The 27,138-nt window shown below is 43.7% G+C and overlaps 1 protein-coding gene across 1 annotated transcript in view; it reads right to left on the bottom strand.

Moving 5' to 3' along the window:
• The window catches only part of hcrtr2 (hypocretin (orexin) receptor 2), a 76,189-nt gene extending 54,862 nt beyond the window's left edge, over positions 1 to 21,327 (bottom strand). Inside the window, exon 1 of the mRNA XM_069888094.1 lies at positions 21,126 to 21,327. Coding sequence (XP_069744195.1) covers positions 21,126 to 21,327 — 202 coding nt within the window. The remainder of the gene's footprint in view (positions 1 to 21,125) is intronic.
• Positions 21,328 to 27,138: the final 5,811 nt, after the last annotated feature.

Here is a 27,138-nt window from a genome sequence, read left to right as displayed (position 1 = left end):
ATGCAATACAAACGGGGAATGGCCAGGTCTTGTATAAACCAAAGGAAATTAATGAGACCTTCAGGAAATTCTATGAAGGTTTGTACAAATCTGAATTGACTGGGGATCCGAATCAAATGGACAAGTTGCTGACCAGATTAGATCTCCCACACCTGAATCCAGAAGAGCAGGGGAAGAGCTGGGTAAAGGATTGAGTGCGCTACAAGCAGGCAAGTCTCCAGGGAGGACTGATTCCCACCTGAGTTCTATCGAGAATATAAGGACTTATTAATCCCTCTGAATATGGAAGTGATAGATCAGGCTAGGGAAATGTGGTCCTTTCCAGAATCTTTTACAATGGCGATTGTTATGACAATTTTGAAGAAGGGTAAAGATCCACTCATGCCCTCTTTTTCTAAGCCAATTTCCCTGCTGAATACTGATTACAAGATCCTAACCAAAGCCCTGGCAAACAGATTGTTTATCAATTTCGGCAAATGCAACACCAAAGACCAGCCAGGCTTTGTGCAGGAGAGGCAAGCAATGGACAATAATAGCAGACTGCTGAGTGTAATGCATCTGGCACAATCTAGAAATGAGGGGGGATTGGCCATTTCCTTGGATGCAGAGAAGGCTTTTGACAGACTGGAGTGGGAATTTTTATTTAATGTGCTAGATAAGGCTGGGTTGAGACCAACTTTTCAAAATTGGATCAGGACGCTATATTATGTGCCCAAGGCTAAAGTTATAACCAATGGGCAGGTGTCTTCAGTCTTCCTACTTACCAGATCTAGTAGACAAGGGTGCCCGCTGTCACTGGCTCTCTGCGCTGGCAATGGAACCTCTGGCAGAGGCCGTTCATCAGGATCCAGACATTAAAGGTTATAGAGTTGGTCAGCAGGAGCACAAAATTAACTTATTTGCTAATGACATATGGATATATCTGACATTCCCTGTGACTTCTCTGCCTCAATTGCACATGGTACTGGAGGACAATGGGAAACCTTCTCAGTACAAGATCAATTGGGAAAAGAGCAAGGTGATTCCACTCACCGAGGGTAATTATAGTCAATTTAAAAGAAAATAGTAATTTAAAGTGGCCACAGGAGGGGATCAAATACCTAGTAGTTAATATTGATGGTAACTTGAATAATCTATATGTTAAACTGCGCCACCTTGCTGGAGAGGGTCGAGGAGGACCTAAAGAGGTGGACGTCTCTGCCCATAATATTGGTGGGCAGGGTTAACTGCATCAAAATGAATGTGTTGCCAAGATTCCAGTATCTTTTTCAAACATTGCCTGTGCCATTGCCTGGGGTTTCTTTAAACAGCTGCTACATAAGGTTAGAAGGTTTTTCTGGAGTGGAAAGGGTCTCTATGGAAAAAAATTAACATGAGACTACAGTCTAGGTGGATTGAGAATGCCAGACTTCAAAAAATATTATTGGGCAGCTCAGTCGAGATACATCGCCTCTCTCTTTCAGGGAGGAGGTGTACCATCCTGGGCACAAATTGATCTGGATTTGTTGGGCGAGAAGATGGCAGAGGATTTTATTTACAAATGAGACCTCAAATTGCTGTCAGGGAAGAAGGACAGCCCCATACTAAAACAAGTGATTAGTATCTGGACCAACATTAACCAGTATCTGAACGCTAAAGTGGAGCTGTCACCAAACCACCCTGACTCCTAATAAATTAATACCATTAATGGTAGGTAACAAGATCCCAGACATCTTGCACTGTAATGGCATCAGGTGCATAGAGGACTGTTACGAGCAGGAGCAATTAATGTCGTTTGAGCAGCTAAAAAATAAATATGCTTTGCCAAATCAGACATTCCACTGCCATCTTCAAATAAGGTATTTTCTATGGGACATATTGGGTCCAAGTATGGCCCTACCTCGATGCAGTAACATAGAGGCCTTGATTCAAAGGGGGAGCGGTAAGAAATTTATTTCGGCAATGTATTGCCTGTTCCAGTCGGAGGGACTTTCATACGTCAAGAGAAAGATGGGAGTCGGACTTGGGCATTGCAATTGATGAGAGATGCTGGTCTGACTCCTGCCGGGAAAGGTATGCAAGGTATAGGCATGTCCAGTATAACTTCAAAACCAGAACTCTCAGAGCAATGCTTCAGATGTGGTGTTGCAACCAGGACATTTGTGCATACAACTTGGTCATCTACTAAGGTGAGGCTCTTTTGAGTAGATCTAGGTCAAGTCCTGGAGAAAATTATAGGCAAGCTCTTCCCACAGGACCCAGAGTTGTTCCTGCTGGGAAATATAATGGACGCAAGGCTTACAATGAACCGGTCCAAATTTCAAATCCAATTTGTATTAATCACATTGGCAATGGCCAGGAAGTGCATAGCGGCAACTTGAAGTTTGACTCTAGTCTTAGTATCGAACAATGGAACAAGGAAATGCAGAGCTGCGTTTCCCTGGAGAAAATAACTTATAACCTGAGAAACAAATACAGCACTTTTCGTAAGATCTGGCAGCCATACATGCATCACATAGGCACATGGCAGTGATTGGTTTCCCCACTCCTTAATGTGGCTTCCTCTCCCTTGCACTGATCCTGATCAAGGAAAGTCAGGAATAAGCATCAGCCCAGAGGCCCACTGAGCTGCGACAATCCCTGCCCCTTGTTATTTGTTTTCCTGCCTTTAAAATTTTGTTGTTGTTGGTTGAAATTTGAGCGAGTCATCTTGTTTTATATGTGCGGGGAGGGGGCTTGATAGAGACATGGGCTTGTATATATACATATTCATTTTCTATATGACTATATGTATATTTGATTGTGATCTGCCATTGTTGGCATGACATTGTATATGGCTGTACAAGCTTGAGAAAATGGAAATAAAATATTCAAAAAAATCATACACCATTCAGTCAGATGAAGGTTCTGTGAAGAAATCATCAAGACCTTCAAATGGGACCAGCCACAGAGGTGGAAAGACAGACTCCGTTGAACAACCTGAATACACAGCTGAGAAGATATTGTCTGAGTCAACAACTCAGATTCAAGGACAATCAATCAGGAGATCTTCAAGACACATGAATCCTCCCAAGAGACTCATTGAGCAAATTTAAAGACTCCTATTATCGAATGAAGTAGTGCTATCTTATTCGCTCTTCAAGTTTTAGTGTCTGTAAATGTGAATACACAAAAAAAAGTTTTAAAAATGTTAACAATGTTGATAGTAATGAAAATGCAAGTTCTTTGTGTTAAAGTTAAAATTGCAGAGTTATACAAAGAAAACATGTTAGTTAAAAGTAAGTTACTTTTGTTTTAAGAAAGGGAGATGCAATTATAGTGATCATGTGTGCAAGGCAACCATCAAGGACTTACTGTTTGATTAGACATGGCTGCCAGCAGAGAACTGACACTGTATATGGAATCTGTAATGGAGACTTGCAGCCTCATGGGCTGTTTACAACAACTTTAAAGAACCTTTTCCTTCATCCATGTGTTGTCTAAGAACTCACACGGAAGAATACAAGATGAAACAGCAACCTTGCATCTTTTTGCCTTCCTGAGAATTCTTGAGAATGTTCTTGCTTTTTGTTTGTACTCTTAAAGTAGAGATTAAAGGCAGATAAATCCCAGGGCCAGATATTCTGCATCCAAGAGTGCTTAAGGAAGTAGCCCAAGAAATAGTGGATGGATTAGAGATCATTTTTCCAAACTCTTTAGATTCTGGGCTAGTTCCTGAGGATTAGAGGGTGGCAAACATTATCCCACTTTTTCAGGGAGGGAGAGCAAAAATGGAAAACTATAGACCAGTTAGCCTGATATCAGTAGTGGGGAAAATGATAGAGTCAGTTATTAAAGATGTAATTGCAGCACGTTTGGAAAGTAATGATATCATCGGTTTTATGAAGGGAAAATCATGTCTGACAAATCTAATAAAAAATTTTAAGGATGTAACTAGTAGAGTAGATAAGGGAGAATCAGTGCATGTGGTATATCTGAACTTTCAGAAGGTTTTTGATAAGGTCCCATACAGGAGATTAGTGTAAAAATTAAAAACACGGTATAGGAGGTACGGTATTGAGGTGAATGGAGAATTGGTTGACAGACAGGAAGCAGAGTAGGAATAATCAGGTTCTTTTCAGAATGGCAGGCAGTGACTAGTGGGGAACTGCAAGGCTCAGTGCTGGGACCACAATTATTTACAATATATATCAATTATTTAGATGAGGGAATAGAAAGCAGCATCTCCAAGTTTGCAAACAACTTGAAGCTGGGTTGCAGGGTTAGTTGTGTAGAGGATGCTAAGAGGATGCAGGGTGACTTGGACAAGTTAGGTGAGTGGGCCAATGCATGGCAGATGCAATATAATGTGGATAAATGTGAGGTTATCCACTTTAGAGGCAAGAGCAGGAGAGAAGATTATTTCCTAAATAGTGTCCGATTAGGAAAAGGAGAGAAGCAACGAGATGCTGTGCATCAATCATTGAGCAGGCAATGAGGAAAACGAATGGTATGTTGTCATTTATAGCAAGAGGATTTGAGTGCAGGAGCAGGGAGGTTCTACTGCAGCTGTACAGGGCCTTGGTGAGACCACACCTGGAGTATTGTGTACAGTTTTGGTCTCCTTATCTGAGGAAAGGCATCCTTGCCATAGAAGGAGTGCAAAGAAGGTTTACTAGATTGATACCAGGGATAACAGGACTTGCATATGAAGAAAGGCTGGATTGACTAGGCTTATATTCGCTGGAATTTAGAAGATTGAGGGGGGATCTTGTAGAAATGTATAAAATTCTTAGGGATTGGACAGGCTAGATGCAGAAAAGTTGTTCCCGATGTTGGGGAAAACACAGTTTAAGTATAAAGGGGAAGTCTTTTAGGACTGAGATGAGAAAATAAATTCTCTCAGAGTGGTGAATCTGTGGAAATCTTTGCCACAGGAAGTAGTTGAAGCCAGTTCTTTATCATTATTTAAGAGGGAGTTAGATTTGGCCCTTGTGGCTAAGGGGGAGAAGGCAGGTACTGAGTAGACAATCACCTATTTTTTATGTTTCTACCTCATTAGCTCCTTTTTTTTTGCCTATACTTGCTATACATCTCCCTCTTCTTAACCAGATCTCCAATATCCTTTGAAAACCAGGGTTCCCTATGCCTAGTTACTTTGCTTTTAATCCTAACAGGAACATGCAAACTGCATTCTCAAGATTTCTCCCTTGAAGGCCCCACCATATTTTTGCCATCAAACAACTTATCCCAATACACCCTTCCTCAATCCTTTCTTAATTCCACAAAATTTGCCATCCTCCTATTTAGAATCCCAAACATGAGGATCAGATTTATCCTTTTCTATAATTCACTTGAAGATAATGACATTATGGGCACTGAACCCAAAATGTTCACCTACACATACATCTGTCACCTGACCTGTCTGGTTCCCTAATAATAGATCAAGTATTGCCTCCTCTCTCAATGGTACTTTGATGTATTGATTTAGAAAACTTTCCTGAACACATTCACAAAGTGGAAACCATCCAGCCCTTTTACAGTATGGGAGTCCCAGTCAAAGTAACTAGGCATAGGGAACCCTGGTCTTCAATGGATATTGGCGATCTAGTTAAGAGGGAGATGACTAGCAAATATAGGCAAAAAATAAGCTAATGAGGTAGAAACATAGAAGATAGGTGATCGTCTACTCAGTACCCAGTACTTCCTTTCCTTTCTTAGCCACAGGACCAGACTCCATGCCAGACCCGATCACAGAGGCTTGTCTCTAGTAGGCCATCACCCTCAACAGTATCCAAAATGGTCTACTTGTTATTGAGAAGAATGGCCGCAAGGATGCCTTGCACTTCCTGCCTGTTCCCTTTCTATCTTCTAACTGTCACCCATCTGGCTTCCTTGGAGTAATAGAGTTTCTGTAACTCCTGTCTATCATCTCCTCTGCCTTCCAAATGATCCAGAGTTCATTCAACTCCAGCTCCAATTCCTTAGCTCAGCTTGTCTGAGGTTTTTCTGTGAATAGGGTGGCTCTTTCTTACATCTATTCCTGTACCACCACCACAGCCTCTTCTCACCTCTTCAGCCAAAGGCTTTCCACTGACTCAGACCAATCCAACAATAATCGTTCCCTCGATGACTACTCCAACACGCAGTCCCTCACTTTTTTTTTTAAAGTTATGCTTGGGTCATCTGACCTTGATTTCCCAATCAGCTTCTTCCTACTGTATCTGAGCTCTTCAAATCTTGCTCCAACTGTCTGGATCACCTGACCTCATTCGCTCTTTCCTTGACTTCTATGCCTACACATTACAGTGGACGTCATAAATACACTGGTCATCAGATGTGCGCTCATCTGCCCTCATCTCACTACTGAGTTTGTGACAGACTGATGAGGTACACTTCACATCTGGTCTATAAACTTTTTTTTATATAAAGTAACCATACTGCACTATAACAGATAATTTCAGCCCACGAATCTGTGCTAACCAATTTTCACCCAATTAACCAATACCGCCAGAACATTTCAAATTGTGAAAGGAAACCGGAGCCCCCAGGGAAAACCCATGCAGACACAGGGAGAACGTACAAACTCCTTACTGACAGTGCAAGATTCAAACCCCAGTCCTGATCGCTGCACTAACTGTGTTGCCCAAACCTTCTGCCAAGGTCTTTTCATGCCCCCTTCGAGCTCTCCTAATTTCCTTAAGCTCCTTTCTGGCTTCTATAAATTTCTCATGAGCCCTATCTGTTCCCTGCTTCCTATATCTAACACAAGCTTGCTTCTTCCTCTCTACAAGTTTCTTTACATGTTTCATCATCCACAGTTCCCTTTTCCTACCACTTTTTCTTTTCCTAGTGGGACAAACCTGTAGTGGATCCAGCTCAATTGGTACCTTAACTTCCACTACACGACTTCTGTGCTTTCCCCCTTGAACATTCAATAAATATTCCCTAGTTCCTGCCTAATCAATTCATAATTAGCTCTTTCCAACCACTCTCCTATTTAGCTTGAGTTTGTCTTTTTCTATAGCTATACTGGAGATAAGGGAGTTATTATCACTTTCACTTGACCGGTTCATTCCCCAGAACCAGATCCAATGTGGTCTCTCCTTCTTGAACACCTAATAAATTCAGCCCCATCCCCATCTATCCCCTTTGCAGTCAGGAGGCCCCAGTCAATATTAAGGAAGTTAAATTCTCCCATGACTACAATCCTGTATTTCCTACACCATTCTAAAATCTACCCATTTATCTGTTCCTCAATGTCCAGGAGACTATTTAGGGGCCCATAGACTATGCCTAGCACACCCCCTTCTCAATTTTGATTTCCACCCATACTGACTCAGTGGACTTATCTTCCTCAGTGTCCTCCTTCTGTACAGCCGTGATACTATCCTTAAGCAAAAATGCCACTCCTCCCCCCCTCTTCTTTCTCCCCTTTTTTTTTTTAAAAACAGCTATACTCTGGTACATACAGCATCCAATCCTGTCCTTCCTCCAGCCAGGTTTCAGTAATGACTACAACATCATAGTTCCACATACTGATCCAAGCTCTAAGTTCATCCCCTTTATTCCTTACACTCCTAGCATTGAAGTAGACACTTTTTTTGATTGGTTGCATTTATGATTTTCCCCCTTCCTGTCTTTCCTCAAAATAGGTCTAATAGCATCCTGCTTTTGTCCTACTACCCTAGCCTACGCATTCATGATCTGATTCTCACCTCCCTCCCCCTGCCAAACTAATTTAAACTCTCCCCAACAGCTCAAGAAAACCCTCCTGCCAGAATATTTGTCCCCTCCAAGTTCAGGTACAGCCCATCCTTTTTAGAGAAGTCTGACCTTCCCCAGAAGCAATCCCAATGATCTAGAAATCTGAAGTCCTGCCCCCACTCTTGAGCCACGCATTCATCACCCATAACTTTCTATTAGCATCCTGTCTAGCGTGTGGCACAGGCAGAAATCCTGAAATTACCACCCTTGAGGTCCTGTCTTTTAACTTCCTACCCAACTTCCTAAATTCCCTCTAGGACCTCATCTCTACTCCTATTTATGTCATTGGTCCCCACGTGAACCACAACATCTAGCTGCTCCCCTTCCCCTTCCAGAATGCTGTAGAGTTGATCTGAGACATCCCTGACCCTAGCCCCTGGGAGGCAACAAATCAACTGGGAGTCTCAACACATTGCAACAAAACTTCCTGTCTGCCCTCCTAAACAATGAGTCCCCTATTACTAAAGCTTTATCAATAGTCCTCTATTACTTCTCAGCCCTTCCCTTCTGAGCCAAGGTACCAGCCTCTGTGCTGGAGACTGAACCACCTCAACTTGTTCCTGGTAGATCATCCCCACCAACAGTATCCAAAACAGCATACCTATCATCAGTGGGAACATCTACAGGGGGACTCGTGCCATCCTTTTTCCTCCCCTGACAATCACCCAGCTACCTGTCCTCTGTCTATTTGGGGGTGACTGCTTCCCTGTAACTCTTCTCAACAACTTCCTCAGCCTTCTTAATAACCTGCAGTTCATCCAACTCCAGCTCCCATTGGCAAGCTTGGTCAATAAGTAGGTGGAGCCAAATACACTTTCTGCAAGTGTGGTTATTTGGGTCAAGTTTACCTTCCCAGAGATCCCACAGCTGGAACAATCCACACCCCTAGCCCTTGATTAGACTTACCTTCCTGGATTCAAGCAGCAGCTCACTCCTGGGCCTGTTCCTCCTTTTAGGAAATGCTAAGCCTATGAACACAACAACTGTGCAGCTCCAGACAATTTTCTCAATTCCTTACACCTGCACCCAATGATCCAATCACTGCCTCAACACTTAACACAATAATCACTTAAATATTTAAATCTAAATGGCAAAGCAACTGAACAACAAGGCAAGCTGTCCTGCCATTTTGAATCTGCCCAACCGACGTCACACACCCGCGCACAAGGCCCCTTCCCCAACCTTAGTCCCTCTGCGTCTAAATAAATAAACGGACCTCTAAAACTCTGCTAGTCCTAGCCCATCAACACTTACAAATAAATAAATAAATGTGTAACCTTCTGCTACTCCTCGCCTCGACATGTCTAAATAAATAAATAAATGTGTAACCTTCTGCTACTCCTCGCCTCGACATGTCTAAATAAATAAATAAATGTGTAACCTTCTGCTACTCCTCGCCTTGACATGTCTAAATAAATAAATAAACGTGTAACCTTCTGCTACTCCTCGCCTCGACATGTCTAAATAAATAAATAAATGTGTAACCTTCTGCTACTCCTCGCCTCGACATGTCTAAGTAAATAAATAAAAGTTTAACCCACTCTTACTCATAGTTTGTTTCAGCAACTCTCCTCACCAACTGAAATACGAACAACACCATCTCATCTTCAGGCAAAGCACATCACCTCCTTCAGGCTGGATGTACAACTCAACAATTTACAATGGTCAGCGTTCCCTGTGGCATCAGAACTACTGGTCCAGATGAGCCATTATTCTCCTGAACTACAAACTACTTCAGCTGTCAAACCTTCTGTCAACTTCCAGGATCTCTAAATTAATTACAGCCAACAGGATCTGCAGTGTTTTAGTTTTCCAGTTTGTAACTTACATTTTCAGCACCTTCTAGTTTCTCTTTAAACTTCTCTGCCTTTGCTGTTATAAGAACATAAGCACCTAAGAAATAGGAGCAGGAGTAGGCCATCTGGCCCATCAAACCTGTTCTCTCATTCAATGAGATCATGACTGATCTGATGATAGGCTCATCTCCTTTCCCCATCTCATTTAATTCCCCTAACTAAGTAAAAATCTATTCAACCTTGTCTTAAATATATTTACTGAGATTGCCTCCAATAGTTCGATGGGCAGTGAATTCCGTAGATTCACCAACCTCTGGGAAAAGCAGCTCCTCCTCATCTCTGTCCTAAATCTACTACCTGGAATCTTGAGACTCACCTATCAGTTGAAACCACTTATTTGCATCCATCTTATCAATGCCTTTCATAATTTTATACATTTATATAAGATCTTCACTCATTCTTCTGAAGACCAGGGAGTAAAGGCCCTCATAGGTCAACCCCCTCATCTCTGAATCAACCTTGTGAACCTCCTCCAAAGCCAGTACATCCTTCCTCAAGTAAGGAGACCAGAGCAGCATGTAATCCACAAGATGTGACCTCTCCAGAACCTAGTATAACCTCCCTGCTCCTAAATTCAATCCATCTAGCAATGAAGCCCAACATTCCATTTGCAGTCCACTGCTCACCAACCGTTTGGGATTCATGCACAAACACTCCCAAGTCCTTTTGCATGGCAGCATGCTGCAATCACTTGCCATTTAAATAATTTACCAACATTGTAATTCATCTGCCAGGCCCATACAAACTGATCTATATCTCTCTGCATGTGGGTAAGAAGTGATGAGGCCCTGCAAGGAGAGTTCAGGAGTTAGGTGCTAGGATGAAGGATAGGACCTCCATGGTTGTAATCTCACATGCTAGTGAGGTTAGAAATAAGAGGATAATGCAGCTTAACACATGGCTAACAATGGTGCAGGAGGGAGGGCTTTAGGTTTCTGGATCATTGGGCTTCTTCCAGGGAAGTTGGGACCTGTTCTGTCGGGACAGTTTGAATCTGAACTGGAGAGGGACTAATATCATTGCTGGGAGGTTTGCTAGTGCTGCTCTGTGGTTCTTAAACTAGATTTGTAGTGTGATGGAAACCAGAGTACCAAAGAATATAGGGGAGTGAAGGAGGAAAAAGATGAAATGGAGATTAAATGTAATGTCAGAAGTCAAAGGGTTGTACATGGTTGAGATGTTCTCAGGTGCATCTATTTCAATGCAAGGAGTATTGTAGATAGGGAAGACAAGTTTAGAGCATGGATTGGCACGTGAAATTATGACACTGTGGCTATTAATGAAACTTGATTGCAGGAGGGATAGGACTGGCAATTCAATACTCTGGGCTTCTATTGCTTCAGACATGTTGGGGGGGAGGGGTTGGTGAAAGGGAGAGGAGTAGCATTGCTCGTCAGGGAAAATATCACAGCCATGCTCAGGCAGGACAAATCAAAGGGCTCATTGACTGAGGCTATATGGGTGGAACTGAGAAATGGGAAAGGTATGACCACACTCATTGTAGACCCCCTAATAGTCAACCTGAATTGGAGGAGCATATTTTGAGAGTACAGAGTTTGTATGTTCCATCAGGTTTCAAGGCAAAGTTAGGAGGCATAGGGAATCTTGGTTTTCGAGGATTATTGGGGATCTGGTTCAGAAGAAGAGAGAGGTGTATAACACAAACAAATGAGGACTTTAGGAGTGTAATAACTGCAAGAAAAATCTCAAGAAATAAATCAGGAAGGTTAAAAGAAGATATGAGTTTGCTTTGGCAGACAATTTAACGGAAAATCTAAAGGGTTTCTGAAGAGCAAAAGGATAGTAAGGGATAAAATTGGTCCCCTTGAAGATGAGAGCGGTCAGGTATGTCAGCTATGGAGCAATAAGAGATAGGGGAAATTTTAAATCCTTTTTTTTCCCATCAGTGTCCACTCAGAAAACTGGCCCAGAATCTAGGGAAGTAAGGAAAACAAGCAGTAAGGTCATGGACTGAATACAAATGAAAGAGAAGGAGGTGCTTGATGTCTTAAAGGAAATTAGGGTGGATAAATCCCAGGGCCTGACAAGATATTCTCTGGGACCTTGAGGGTTGAAATTGCAGGGGTTCTGGTAGAAAGATTTAAAATGTCTTTAGCCATGGGTGTGGTGCCGGAGGATTGGTGGGCAGCTCATGTTGTTCCATTGTTTAAAAAAGACTCCAAAAGTAACACAAGAAATTATAGGCCAGTGAGACTGACATCAGAAGTAGCTAAGATATTGAAAGGTGTTCTAAGAGCTCAGATAAACAAGTATTTGAATAGTCAGGGACTGATCAGGGATAGTCAGATAGGTTTGTGCCTGATAGACCATGTTTAACCAATTGTATAGAATTTTTTGAGGTTACCAAGAATGTTGATGAAGGAAAGGCTATGGATGTTGTTAACATGGACTTTCATAATGCCTTTAACAAGACCCTACATGGGAGACAGGAATTCATCAGATGCTTGGTACTCGGGAAGAGGTAGTAAACTGGAATCGACATTGCCGTACGGGAGCCAGAGAGTAGTGGTGGATGATTGCTACTCAGACTGGAGGCCTGTGACTAGTAGTGTGTCTCAGGGATCGGTGCTGGGACCATTGTTGTTTGTCATCTATATCAATTATCTGGATGATAATGTGGTAAATTGGATCAGCAAGTTTGCAGATGACACTAAGATTGGATACATTGTTGATAGCGAAGAAAGTTTTCAAAGCTTGCAGAGGGATCTGGACCAGCTGGAAAAATGGGATGAAAAATGGCAGATGGAATTTAATGCAGACAAGTGTGAGGTGTTGCATTTTGGAAAGAGAAACCAAGAAAGGACATACACAGTAAATGGTAGGGCAATGAGGAGTGCAGTAGAACAGAGGGATTTAGAAATACAGATTCATAATTCCCTGAAAGTGATGTTATAAATAGATAGGCTTTTGGTTTACTGGCCTTCATAAATCAAAGTACCCGTATTGAGTTTTGATGATACCTATACCTGTATTGATGATATGGTAAAGTTGCATATGACATTAGTGAGGCCAAATTTGGGGTACTGGGCACTGTTTTGGTCACCTAACTACAGGAATGATATCATTAAGATAGAAAAAGTGCAGAGAAGATTTACTCAGATGTTGCCCAGACTTCAGGAACTGAGTTACAGGAAAAGATTAAACAGGTTAGGACTGGAGTGTAGAAGAAAGAGGGGAGATTTGATAGAGGTATTTAAAATTATGTGGGGGATATACAGAGCAAATGTAGGTAGGTTTTTTCTACTGAGGGTAGGTGATATGCAAACTAGAGGTTTGGGGTTAAGAGTAAAAGGGGAAAACTTTAGGGGCAACTTCTTCACACAGAGAGGGGTGAGAGTGTGAAATATGCTGCCAGCTGATATAGTGAATGTGGGCTCAATTTCAGCATTTAAGAAGAATTTGAACAATTACATGGATAGGAGAGGTAGGTCAGTGGGACTAGGAATAATAGTTCTGCACAGACTAGAAGGGCCAAAGGGCCTGTTTCTGTGCTGTATTTCTCTGGTTCCATGGTTTAAGGCGGCCTTTCAGTATCCTCTGTACAATTTTCTGTTCACTCAATTTACGGTCATCAGCAAAATTAGATACACTACACTCTGTCCCCTCTTCCAAATCATTAATGCATATCACAAACAGTTGCGGACCCAGCACTGAAAGCTGCACCACACCATTTGATTTCCAACCATCTCTCTGTTTTCTATTGGTTGACCAATCCTCTATTCATGCTAATATATCACCCCCAACTCTATGTATTATCTTATGGATAAGTCTTTAATGCTGCACCTTATAGAATGCCATCTGGAAATCCAAGTAAATAACCTCCATCTGTTCCTCTCTAGCTGGTGTCAAAATGGCGGCGCTGACTGGACCACTGTAACGGCAGCCCTGCTGCTGATGCGGACCCGTGGGGAGTGAGGGAGTGGAGATATAGTGCTCTCGTGGGGTCTAGCCACCCAGTCAACTGCTATCAGCTCCAAACGAGCTTTGAACACCCCATTGAGGGAGCCAACGGAGGTTTTCACTTGAAATCCTGCGACCGCAGGTCAGCGCCTAAGATGGTGGTACCTATTAATTGGTAGCAGCCACGAGGGGCTGCAAACTCTGAGGAAGATGAGGACTGGAGAAGGGCACTAGATGACGGGAAGATCACACACCCTGCCTGAGAGTGAAAAGTGGAGGAGATGACCCATGGGGACAGCAACCATGCTGGTGGACTAGTGAGGGGGGGTCTGCGGCTTAGGAACCAGTGCATGCAGTGGGCTGCTGGAGACTCGAGGTGAGGAACTCATGGAAGCTGTGGGCTGCTGGAGACTGCTGTTGGGAGACTTGTGCTGAGCTGCGGACTGCAGGAGACTGGGATGTGAAGGGGTGCCTAGGGTGCTGAAGGGTTCCTGACCGTGTCAGAGGGTCAGATCTGGAGCACAGGTTGCCGATGATTTGGACTGGACTCTGTGTAGCTGCAGAACCACTGGAGGCGAATCTACGGCCACTCGGTGACTCTGGGGGGACTCTCTTTTGCTTCTCTCTCTCTCTCTCTCTCTCTCTCTCTCTGACTGTAAGAGGAGCTTCAGGCAATTCTTGCCGGTGGGAAATCTGTCTGCCTTGCAGCAGGCAAAAAAGAATTTCATGTAATATGACACTGTTCCATTACTATGGTAATAACTTGAATCTTGAATCTACCACACTGAAAGAAAGCCATTGAGTTCGTCAGATATGACCTGCCTTTACTGAATCGTGCTGCTCTTGCCTGACGGATCAATTTTGTTCTAGATGCCTTGCTAGTTTTTTCTTTAATGATAACTTCACACATTTTCCCAAGTAGAGAAGTGAAACTAACTGGCCTGTAGTTCCCTGCCTTGTGCCTACATCCTTTCTTGAACAGTACATGAAATTCGCCATCTTCCAGTCAGCATGATGTAACCAGAGTCCAGAGAACTATAGCTTCTGCTATGTGAGGGGCTCTGGACAAAGTGGCGACTCTCTGTCTGCCTTCCAGTGGACAGAAAGTTAAAGAATTTCAGGTATGTTACATTCTAAATGGAGTATTATGTGACAATAATTACCTTTATATTTCTTTCAGTGCCCTGTGATACATTCTATCCGGACCAGGGGATTTATCAATCTTTAGTTCCACAGGTTTGCTCAGCACTAACTCTTTAGTGATAGCTATTGTATCCAGGTCCTCACTTCCCATCACTATCTTCTGCTAGTTATACATCCTCCAGGCAAATGATCTGTGAATAAAGAGCCCTCACTGCTCTCTCTCTCTCTCTCTCTCTCTCTCTTTCTCTTTCAGTCAGCACCACACCATATACTATTCAGTTCACCTACTGTGGTGGAACACTGCACTGCAGTCATTGTACTGGTTGCCCCCCCCCCCCCCCCCGATGCTATAACTCCTCCCTCTCCAGGATTCCTAATCAAGGAGGTATCGCCCAATCCCCTCCCTCAGTATTGCCTTGGAATTGGGCCAACAGCATGTAAGATAAAAGCTATGCATTGTATTGTTCAGATGACTGACTCGACCCTCACCTACCCCAATATAAACCTTGATTTTCCCTCCTTACTTCAGATTCACCTGGCTATTGTCTACTGGCCATTGATTGTAAGCTATTAAAAGCACGTTTGTACTCCTCACTTGTCTCTGAGTGCATTCAGTCGCGTTACAACCTATTAATCTCGCCTTCTGGTCTGTCGGGTCTAATTGATAACGCTAGACCTACATTCTCGTTAATCTCTCCACCACTCCCCACTTCTGCACACTTGAAACATCTTTACTTTCCAGCTTCTTACAGTTCAGATGAAAAGTGATTGATAGGAAAGAGTAATTCATTTTTCATTGACACAGAGTCTGCATAAACTGTGGGCCATTTTTACTTCAGTTGCAATAGTCCAATGTGATGGTGACTCATTAGGTCCCATGGACGCTGTATGACCTACTGAGGTCCTCCAGCACATTTGTCTCTTGTATTTGACCCCAACATTTGCAGACTTTCTTGTTTAACTTCATTTTTACTTCAAAGGTTTTTTTTTCCCACTTCTTTCCACTAAACTTTCTTCCCAATCCTCATTTCTAAAAACCACTTGCCTTCCTTCACAGAAACATTCCCTCACTGCATCCCTTTTCTTCAGCCTTGACCCTCGTGATCCGCATCATTAGTTGATGCAAAAATCAAAGTTCCCATTTACAGCACAGAGGCAATATTGATTCAAGTGGCCTGATATATTTCAATGCAGTCCGCTTGGGAGTTTTATTACTGGAAGGTATGTACAAACAAGGGATTTAAACAAAGAAGTCTGCAGATGCCATGATTGGAGTTCAATCTGCAAAAATGCTAGAGAAATTCAGCAGGTCACAGTGTTTTAGATATATATTATGCACACACACATGTGTGTGTGTGAGTGTGTGCGTGTGTAAGCAATGTTTTGAATGGATTCCTTTGTCAAGGTATGAGCTAAGAAAGGGACAAACAAGGATGCCTTTTTATCGATTGTCCGGGGACATAAGCCATTGTGCAAGGAATAAGCTAGTTGAATGGTATGCCTTTCTCCACCTGAAGCAATCCCTCCTAGCAACTCCAACAAGTGGTGGATGCAGGGAATACCACCTTCAAAATCCAAGGCCTGGGACAGAACCTTCCAAACCTGGAGCCTCTGATAGCTGGAGGATTAGAAAGCCTCTGTCGAGCCCCACTTGGAAATGACTCATCATTCTTTCATCATGAAGATGCTGGAATTTGGAGCAAAACTAAGCCACAAAAAAAAAGAGAACCCAGGATAACAATGAAGGGTCTTGACGTGAAACGGTCACTTTCCATTTCCCTCCACAGATGCTGCCTGACCTACTAAGTCCCCTCCAGCAACTTTTGTTTTTCATTCTTTCATTGTTGCTGGGTCCAAATCTTGTGACCCTGCACAGTAGAACTGTGGGAGTTTATTCACTGGGACTGCAATGGTCATTAAGTGCCTCACTGACAGATTCTCAATGATAATTTGGGATGGGCAACAAATGCTGGCCTTGGCAAATACTCCCATATCGAAGAAATTAATAAACATTAATTGATATAATAAGGAGTAATGGGACTAGTCATGGGAGCAATCAACATTTTTAAAAATGGCAGAGGTGCCAGAGCTGCAGTATTGGCAGCGCTGTTACACTGGTGTGGACCAGGGAGAGTGGAGAGCCAAGTCACAGTGCTCCTCCGAAGGCTCCTACCACCCAGTTCTATTGTTGACGGTTCAGTACAGGGCTTAAATGGCCTGTTAAAGGACCCAACGGTGTTTTATTATAACTCCTGCCACTGCGGGGTCTGGGCCCAAGTTGGTGGCGCCTTGTGGCCTCGAGAAGTTGCTGATTCTGTGGGAGCAGCAGACTGCTGCCAAGGTACCAGTAACGGGGAGAACAACGCCTGTTGAAAAGAAGCAGAGGCGATGACCCTCAGTATGGTGACTATGGTGGTGAGCCAGTGAAAGGCTCCGCGGCTATAGGGCACACACAGGTCAAGAGCTGTTGGTGACCTACTTTCAGGTGAGGAACCCGCACAGGCCATGGGCTGCTGGTGACTTGAGGGCAAAGAACTCACACCAGGCTGCTGAAGACTGGCTCATGACAACCATGTATCGGAACCAGGATTTGAGAGCATGCAGAGGGCAAGAAAGGCTCCTGAAGGGCCCAGAGCACCAAAGGATTCCTCAATATGTCAGAGGTTTGGATCTGTGCTTGGGTTTAAACTGAACTGGAGCCTCATGTGGCTGCGGACATTCCATGGCTCTGAGGTGTCTCTCCTTTGCTTCTCTATCTCTTAACTATAAGGGGTGCCGGGCAATGTTAATGGTGAATCATTGCCTTACAGCAGACTAAAGGTACTTTCATGTAACATTGCATTTCTGTCTTATTACAAGACAGTGAATAATCTGGTCTGAACATGCTGCCTTATTGTGTAGCATTGGACCAGAGCTGCAGTAAACAACCCTTGTTTCTGAATGTACAGAGAATGTCAGCATTATTGAGAGCATAAGCCTTTAATATATGCTAGAATCTAGAACCGTTCCTCTGTGAGGTAAAGATGCTTTCTTGGAGATAAGCAAAGGATACTTTCAAGTTGCTTCTGCTTAAAGATTAGGAATCATACCTGTCAGTGGTTGCTGTCTTAAAGTGGTATTTTTGCAATCTGCAGAATCTAACTTGAACCTAGGATGAGATCCAAGATTCAATTTATTGTCAGTAATAAAACAAAATCCTATTACTCGAAATTCCCTTTTGCCTGCTGCAAGGCAGACAGATTCACCACCAGCAGGAATTACCTAGGCGCCTCTCTCTTACACACAACTACTTACAATGTATGTATAAAAAACAGTGCCACAATAGGTTGATTTTCAGGGGCTGGGCCCATGGTTACAGAAGAGACAGATGGAAATATGTCTTTAGATGTTAAGATGTCCACTAGAGACCGAAGAGGCCGCTGCATCAACAATGGCGGTACCCAACTCGAGCACCTCCTCCTCCCCCACCGGCCTTTCCAGCCCCCGTACTCACCCGCTGGTGCTCCAGCCTCCTCCCCCGCCGGCCACTCCAGCCCCATGAGTGGGGAGAGAGTGGGGCAGCAGGATCAGTGTGGGGCCGCACTGACAGCCAGCCATCCTGAATTGACAGCTCAAGGGACAGGAGCCAGAATGTGCTCAGATGTGCAGCCTGGCACAGCTGTCCTTTCAGGTGGCCAGCACTGCGCTTTCAATGCTGCCACCTGAACTGTAATTTAAAGGGCCGCTTCTGCTTCTTCAGGCGCATTCTTAGTGGAGAATGCGCCTGAAAAAGCCTCATGTCATTGATGTAGAGAACTTTGAACTGGAGTTGAAGTGTTCTCCAGGACAACAGAAAGGATATACAACTCTGATTATACGAAATGGTCGGGACCTGTCCTATTTCGGATAAACGAGTTTGTTGGCTAACTGGTCATTTAAAAAAACAGGCCAGTAGCAACAGGAAATCACATGTAACAGAGTTTAAACAACAACAAACAACAAGGTAAAGGTTTTTAAGCATTAAAATGATGTTTAATTATTATAAAAAATGCTGGCCGCTGCCCATCACCGACAGTTTCCCACCAAGGCCCCGTTCATGCCGGGATCCTGAGGGTCCTGCTCTTCCTGGGAGCTTGAGGTCCCCTCTGCCACCGGGGACCAGAGGTTCACTGCTCCTGCCGCTAGGAGTCTGACATCTCCGGTCTGTTTGACTCCAAAAATAGTTCGGATAAATGTGGATTTCTGATATGTTTGGATACCTTCATGTGATTTTAAAAAATCGGATAATTGAGGATTACAGGAGAATCCGATTATGGATAATTGGAGTTGGACTGCACTTGTTCTTGTTGCTGGGTCTTGGAAACTATGCAAAGGTAGCGCGGGCTTTGTTTAGCTTTCTCTTGATGTCATGGAATGGTTAAGATTATTTGGGCAGGAAAGATTCAGAAGAATATAGAGCAAATGCTGGCAAATGGGTCTAACTTGGTCAGGTCAGGCAAAGGGCTGAAGGGCCAGTTCTGTGCTCTATGGACCTATGCTTCCTGGATTGTTTAAACAGACGTATCTTCAAACTGTCATGGTGGCCTAGTACTGACAGGGGCAATTGATGACTCTGACATGTGGAGTCACCAGGAAGAGCAAAAGAAATGTGAGGTGTGTTTACCAGAGGAATCTATTTTTATTACTACCTGTTTAAAACATTTTAATTAAAGATGTTGTAATAATCAATTTCAATCAAATTGTGCAAAGAGCTTTTACAGCAGGTTATGTTCATTATATGTGGTTTCAAAATAGGATGTGTTACACTCAATTTGTGTTTTTGATGCAGATTATACAATGGGCAATACATATTTTCTTTCAAAACAGACTGTATGGCACTAAATATATCCTCTTTCAATGTACACTCTGCAGTGAAATATAGATATGCTTCTGGAAGGATTCCTGTTAGCCTGGATGCAGCAATAGGACATAAAATGAACATGGTGAATTAACATGAGACCTTCAAGTTTCTACAAAATCTTTGTGGAAGATCTTTGTAAAGCTCTGCTTTAAATGACTGTGTCCCTTTGCGTAGGATTAGCTCTTGGGGGACCAATCCTTGTTAACTGTATTACTTACCTCGTTCAGTGCTATGTCTATAAACCTCAGGAATTTTAATGGACTATTTTGGAAATACACTTCGTAGAAGGCAAGATGTAAACAAACTAAAATTATTTCATTTATAACTCCTTTTCTAATGTACTGACGAAGCACTTTTGAAAAAGCAGCATTGTTGTGAAATAGGGTGAGGGGATGTAGGGTTGGGGTGGGGAATTAATCTGTGGGAAGACCTCAGAAACTGAAATTTGATCATGGCTAGTTAGCTGGTTTATTATTGATCTTGATTCAAGGACAAATATTGGGTAAGAATAATGGTTCACCTGCCATCTCCCTCAATAATCATGTTTCGCATCCAAAGGAAAGCATTTCCAACAGTACAGGCAGCACAGATTTTCCTGCCTGTCCTTTTTCATGTAGACCTACAGCACAGTAACAGGTTCTTTCCCCTCACAAGCCCATGCCACCCAAATGACCTACAACCCCGCTACGTTTTGAATGGTGGAAGATGAAGCAGATGCCCCAGACACGTGCACTGTATTTGAGTCAAATTCAAGCGTGAGATTTTTGGGGGGGGTTTGCTTAGCTTCACGTCTCAGGGAAAACCACCAGTATACCACTTTATACTGCACCATTCGACACAGTATGTTATATCTTCATGAAAGGTCACGACTCAAAACGTCGACATTCTTTTTCTCCCACTGATGCCTCTCAACGTCGAGTCCGTTCCACAGATCGTTTTGTGCTCCAAATTCCAACACTTGCTGTCTCTGGCTTGTCCACCGGATACGACCTCCCCCTCGGCATGCCTTTCAAATGAGTTGATCGCTTGCTGCTTTACTGCCATGAATCAGCCTTGCATCAGTTTGAAGCTCACTTGGGGTCTTCATGTTCCCTCTCTCGTTCTGCCCTCACCTTCGGAATCAGGATTTCCATGAGTGAAATTACAGACAGGGTGGACAGGTTGAGCACAGTCAGGGACGCTGCTTGCAAGAAGGACGTATTCTTCGCATTCCTAGTTTTCACCAAACGCGAAGATCGGATCTCCATTAAAAAAAATAAACAAATGCTAAAAACCCCATGAACTCCCCGCGTGGGGGTCGCAAGTGCATAACTCAGCTCCTATCTGCTAATGGCAAAGCGACTTTCTCCCAACATTGCGTGACCGTTTTGAGCGCCGGGCTGCTCCATGGAGACATATTACATGTCAAGGCACCAGTCCCCGACTAGGGAGACGAGTTAACACTGCTCAGTCTTTGGACCGATGGTAAATTCGTGCATTAGGCAAACCTTTAACTGATTCTCACTCCACGTACTCCAGCCTGGAAACAAAACAGCCGAGCGAAAGGGATGGGTACAGGTGAGAAGGAGAGCCAGAGACAGGTACCACAGGGTATTACTCACCCAGAATGTTGCCAACCAGGGCAACGATGAAAACTACAATGTAGGCGGCGATTAGAACCCACTCCCACTCCTTGGGGAATAAGTATTCCTTCCAGATATACTGGATAAACTCCTGATCATAATCAACTCGGGGGTCGAGGGCTGTGCTGGCGTTGGTCTCATTCGCCTGGAGCGGAGTTGCGGCGGTGTCAGCGCTCCCCATCTCCTCTCACTCGCTCCCAAGCCAGGTTCGTCCACCACTCCTACTGAAGATGAATGCGTGGAGACAGTTGTGGAGAAAGATTCTCCCCACCCACCCCACCCCACTCCCGAGGCTGATCTCAAGCAACTCCATCCATCCTCTCTTCGGAAGCAGCCTCCAAAAAACTTTGCCTCCCCCGGCGACGTGGGAGCACGGAGATGGGGGGGGGGGGGGGGTGGTTCCCTCTCTCTGGCAGTGCAGCCACCGCCAGGCGTCACCGGCTCAGAAACCTGCCCCTGAAGATTTAGAAGTTTCAGCGAAAGGAGGAAGAAACCTTCAAAGAGATGTTGAAAGCGGGAGCGACGTCGGGGACTTGCCCATTGCGGAACTTATTTCCGAAGAGCTGCTGGCCGGGGATGGTGTCTGTGGAAATGAGGTAGGGACGCGCACTTATGGAGCCTAAGGCACGCACTGTCCGGGGTACCCGTGTGTCTTGGTCTCAGGAAAGGCTTGCAGTCACGAATGGTAAGGCATACATTGCAGGGGCATGCATTCGTGCGTATATATGCTTAGATATTCATTTGGGGGGATTTAACGCTTTCACTATCCCTCTGGGTCATTTACTTTTGCAACTGGAATCAGTTCATTGTCGCAAAAAACAAATGAAGCATATTAGAAACAGAACAGGGATTTTTGGTTCGATAGAATTTAATCCTCAGATCTTTCCTCCTAACCATGTGTGTACATTTACAGATCTGTCTAAGGTGAGGTAAAACATGCAGGAGCTTAAATTTATATTCAAGAGAGCAGAGTAAGGCCATAAGACCACAAGAGATAGGAGCAGAATTAAACAATTCGAGCCCCCATACTTCTCATAACCTTCAACTGATCAAGAAACTATCAACCAATATTTTAAATCTACCTAAGAACTTAGCCTTCACAGTTGTCTGTGGCAATGAAAAAAAGAATCTTCTCTCACTTCTCAGGGATTTCCTTTCATTCTGAGGCTGTACCCTCTGGAAACAAAGATTGATAGGTTTTTGATTAGCCAGGGCATCAAAGGTTATAATAGGAATATGGTACAATTGATTGGCAGGAAGCAGAGAGACAGTATACAGGGATCATATTTTGGTTGGCTGCAAATTACTAGTGGTGTTCCACGGGGGTTGATGTTGCAGCTGCTTGATTTCATGTTCTATATTAATTTTTTAGATTATGGAATCTAATTAGATTGTTGCCAAGTTTGGAGATGATACGTAGGTAGGTGGAAGAACTGGTAGCATTGAGGAAACAAGGAGGCTGCAGAAGGACTTGGACAGATTAGGAGAATGGGCAAAGAAATGGCAAATGAAATACAATGTTGGAAAGTGTACCATCATGCACTTTGGTAGAAAAGATAAACAGACAGACAATTTTCTAAATGGATAGAAAATTGAAAATACCCAGATTCATAGGGACCTGAAAGTTCTTGTGCAGGACAGCCTGAAGGTAAACTTGCAGGTTGAGTCAATGGTGAAGAAGGCAAATGCAATGCTGACATTCATTTCAAGAAGAATGGAATAGAAGAGTTTTTTGTTAAAGCTGGTCCTACTTGCGTCCGACTATTAAGGAGAACTGCCTCAGGACCTTCGTGATGCCACCATCATCACCCTGTACAAAAACAAAGGCGAGAAATCAGACTGCTCAAACTACAGGGGAATCACGCTGATCTCCATTGCAGGCAAAATCTTCGCTAGGATTCTCCTAAATAGAATAATACCTAGTGTCGCCGAGAATATTCTCCCAGAATCACAGTGCGGCTTTCGCGCAAACAGAGGAACTACTGACATGGTCTTTGCCCTCAGACAGCTCCAAGAAAAGTGCAGAGAACAAAACAAAGGACTCTACATCACCTTTGTTGACCTCACCAAAGCCTTCGATACCGTGAGCAGGAAAGGGCTTTGGCAAATACTAGAGCGCATCGGATGCCCCCCAAAGTTCCTCAACATGATTATCCAACTGCACGAAAACCAACAAGGTCGGGTCAGATACAGCAATGAGCTCTCTGAACCCTTCTCCATTAACAATGGCGTGAAGCAAGGCTGTGTTCTCGCACCAACCCTCTTTTCAATCTTCTTCAGCATGATGCTGAACCAAGCCACGAAAGACCTCAACAATGAAGACGCTGTTTACATCCGGTACCGCACGGATGGCAGTCTCTTCAATCTGAGGTGCCTGCAAGCTCACACCAAGACACAAGAGAAACCTGTCCGTGAACTACTCTTTGCAGATGATGCCGCTTTAGTTGCCCATTCAGAGCCAGCTCTTCAGCGCTTGACGTCCTGTTTTGCGGAAACTGCCAAAATGTTTGGCCTGGAAGTCAACCTGAAGAAAACGGAGGTCCTCCATCAGCCAGCTCCCCACCATGACTACCAGCCCCCCCACATCTCCATCGGGCACACAAAACTCAAAACGGTCAACCAGTTTACCTATCTCGGCTGCACCATTTCATCAGATGCAAGGATTGACAATGAGATAGACAACAGACTCGCCAAGGCAAATAGCGCCTTTGGAAGACTACACAAAAGAGTCTGGAAAAACAACCAACTGAAAAACCTCACAAAGATAAGCGTATACAGAGCCGTTGTCATACCCACACTCCTGTTCGGCTCCGAATCATGGGTCCTCTACCGGCATCACCTACGGCTCCTAGAACGCTTCCACCAGCGTTGTCTCCGCTCCATCCTCAACATTCATTGGAGCGCTTTCATTCCTAACGTCGAAGTACTCGAGATGGCAGAGGTCGACAGCATCGAGTCCACGCTGCTGAAGATCCAGCTGCGCTGGGTGGGTCACGTCTCCAGAATGGAGGACCATCGCCTTCCCAAGATCGTGTTATATGGCGAGCTCTCCACTGGCCACTGTGACAGAGGTGCACCAAAAAAAGGTACAAGGACTGCCTAAAGAAATCTCTTGGTGCCTGCCACATTGACCACCGCCAGTGGGCTGATATCGCCTCAAACTGTACATCTTGGCGCCTCACGGTTCGGCGGGCAGCAACCTCCTTTGAAGAAGACGGCAGAGCCCACCTCACTGACAAAAGGCAAAGGAGGAAGAACCCAACACCCAACCCCAACCAACCAATTTTCCCCTGCAACCGCTGCAACCGTGTCTGCCTGTCCCGCGTCGGACTTGTCAGCCACAAACGAGCCTGCAGCTGACGTGGACATTTACCCCCTCCATAAATCTTCGTCTGCGAAGCCAAGCCAAAGAAGAGATTGGCACAATACAATTTTTTGCACCAACTATATCCTACGCTGCAAAAAATTACACAAATTAAAATCAGAAATGTAAGATCAATGTTTTAGATGTAGCGAAGAAACAGGAACCTTTTTGCATTCAACCTGGTCATGTTCCAAGCTGAGGCCTTTCTGGGAAGATTTGGGAAATCTTCTAGAACAAATCACTAAGATTCAGTTTATATTGGGAAATATAGCAGATTTAAGACCTAAAATGAGGCTGTTGAAACACCAATTAGTATTTGTAAAGATTGCATTGGTGGTGGCCACGAAGTGCATAATGGTGACCTGGAAATCTGATTCCCATCTAGGTATGACTCATTGGAAAGCGTAAATATATGCTTGTATTTCTTTGGGAGAAAATTACTTATAACCTTAGGAAAAAATATGATGTTTTTTCTAAAAATTTGGAGTCCATATCTTTCAACACATAGATGTAGATTCTTAATGATGGCCCCCACACCCCCTACCACCCTCGTCCCCCTGCATCCAGGAACCACCTGGGATTCCAGGTAAGTCAGGGTATTTGTCTCTTGGCAGGAGACTGATGAATCCAATGAAATCTTTTTCTTTTCTCTCTTCAATTCTATTGGCTATTTCTCCCCTTTTTACCCTTGGGTGGATGGGAGGGGGAGGGTTAGGGCTTGTTCTTGTATTTCTTGTGTTTTCTTACTCAAAATCAACATCAAATTATATGATTATGTTTCTTTTATGTAATTGATGAATTTCATGTTTTCATGCTGATTTTAAAATATAAATAAAATAATTTTAAAAATAGAATATAAGAGCAAGGATGTGATGCTGAGACTTTATAAGGCACTGGTGAGTCCTCACTTGGAGCATCATGAACAGTTCTGGGTTCCTCATTTAAGGAAAGATGTACTGACTTTGGAGAAGGTTCAGAGGGGGTTCACAAGGATGATTCCAGGAATTAAAGAATGTTTGACAGTTCTTGGTCTGTGCTCACTGGAATTTAGGAGAATGATGTGAGGATATCATTGAATCTTGCTTGAATTTATTCTGATATTCGTTCACTTTATGACAAATGTAAACTATTTGGCGTCTCTTTGCTACACATATTTTGGACTTGCCCTAATTTGAAAAAAATATTGGACTGACATTTTTGGAACTTTTTCAACCCTATTTAGATCCATGTCCAGTAATTGCACTATTTGGTTTTTCTAAGGATGTAAATATTATTTTATCTTCTAATCAAAGACAGGTTATAGCATTCTCCACTTTATTAGCCAGAAGAGCAATTCTGTTAAAATGGAAAGAAGAGTTCCATTTACTGTGCATCACACATGAGCAGTGTGTGGTTGCATTGGAGATTTGGGTCTGGAGCTCGGGTTGTTGATCAATTGAAGAGGAGCCTGTGTAGCTGCAGATTCTGCAGGAGTGCTGGAGGCGAATCCATTGACGCTTAGTCACTCCAAAGGGATTACCTTTTGCTTCTCTTTCTCTTATCGTTGGGAGCAGAGGGCACTGCTCATGGGGACTCTTTGTGTGCATTGTGGCAGACAAAAGTTAACGTGTTCCATGTATTACATTTTGTGTATTAGTACATGACAAGTAAGAATGTAATCTTGAATCCTGAGTTTTGAATCATGCATAAACTTTTAAATGAATTGGCAAACTTTTTATCATCTCCTTAACCTTATAAGTATGAATGTTTTAAAATCCATTCTACCTCTTAAAGCTAAAATCAAATGAATGACATTGTCACAGGAAGTTCCAAATTCTCAAAGAGAATATTGCTGATCAATCAGTCTACAACTGATTTAACAGCGACATCCTAGATCAGGTGTACACCAATGTCCCTGGTGCATATGAAGTTGCTTCTCATTGGACACTCGGATGATATATTCGACCTCCTAAGCCTGGCATAGAGTCTCCTGGAAAAACAAAATCAGTTCATTGGGAAATCAGGATGAGGCCAGGGTTGGGGGGAGGGGCATAGCAGCACTGCAAGACTGCATTGACACCATGGACTGGAGCTGTTTCAGGGAAGCAGCCACCTACAATGGTCATGTAAAGGTAGAGGATTACATGAGGTCAGTGACTAACTACATCAGCAAGTGCATTGAGAATGTCACCATGATCAAAAGCTTCACAACCAGGGCTAACCAGACTCAATGGTTGGATGTAGAGGTCCAGGGACTTCTCGGAGCTTGTAATGCTGCCTTCAGGATAGGAGGCAAGCTGGCACTAAGATCAGCAAGAACTGAACTCTCCCGTGCAATCAGGAAGGCAAAGCAAGGGTAAGCACAGAGCATCCACGGACAGCTGTGTGACACCAGTGACACGAGGCGCACGTGGCAAGGAATCAAGAATACAACAGACCACAAGGGAACCTTGAATGTCAAAAGCACCTGTGCCTCCCTTTCGGACAGCCTGAACATCTACACACAGTTTGATGAAAAGAACAGTCTGATGCAAGAGACAGCTCCAAATTCCCAAGATGAACTGGCCCCCTGCATGGCTGCGGCCGAAGTGAGAAAACACCGTTCAAGGTGAACCCACACAAGGCAGCAGGACCAGACAATGTACCTAG

This window comes from Narcine bancroftii, chromosome 6 (assembly GCF_036971445.1).
Source record: "Narcine bancroftii isolate sNarBan1 chromosome 6, sNarBan1.hap1, whole genome shotgun sequence".
In the NCBI taxonomy this organism is placed as follows: domain Eukaryota; kingdom Metazoa; phylum Chordata; class Chondrichthyes; order Torpediniformes; family Narcinidae; genus Narcine; species Narcine bancroftii.
The sequence above is the reverse complement of the archived record's forward strand: the minus strand, read 5'-3'. Positions and strand labels throughout refer to the sequence as shown.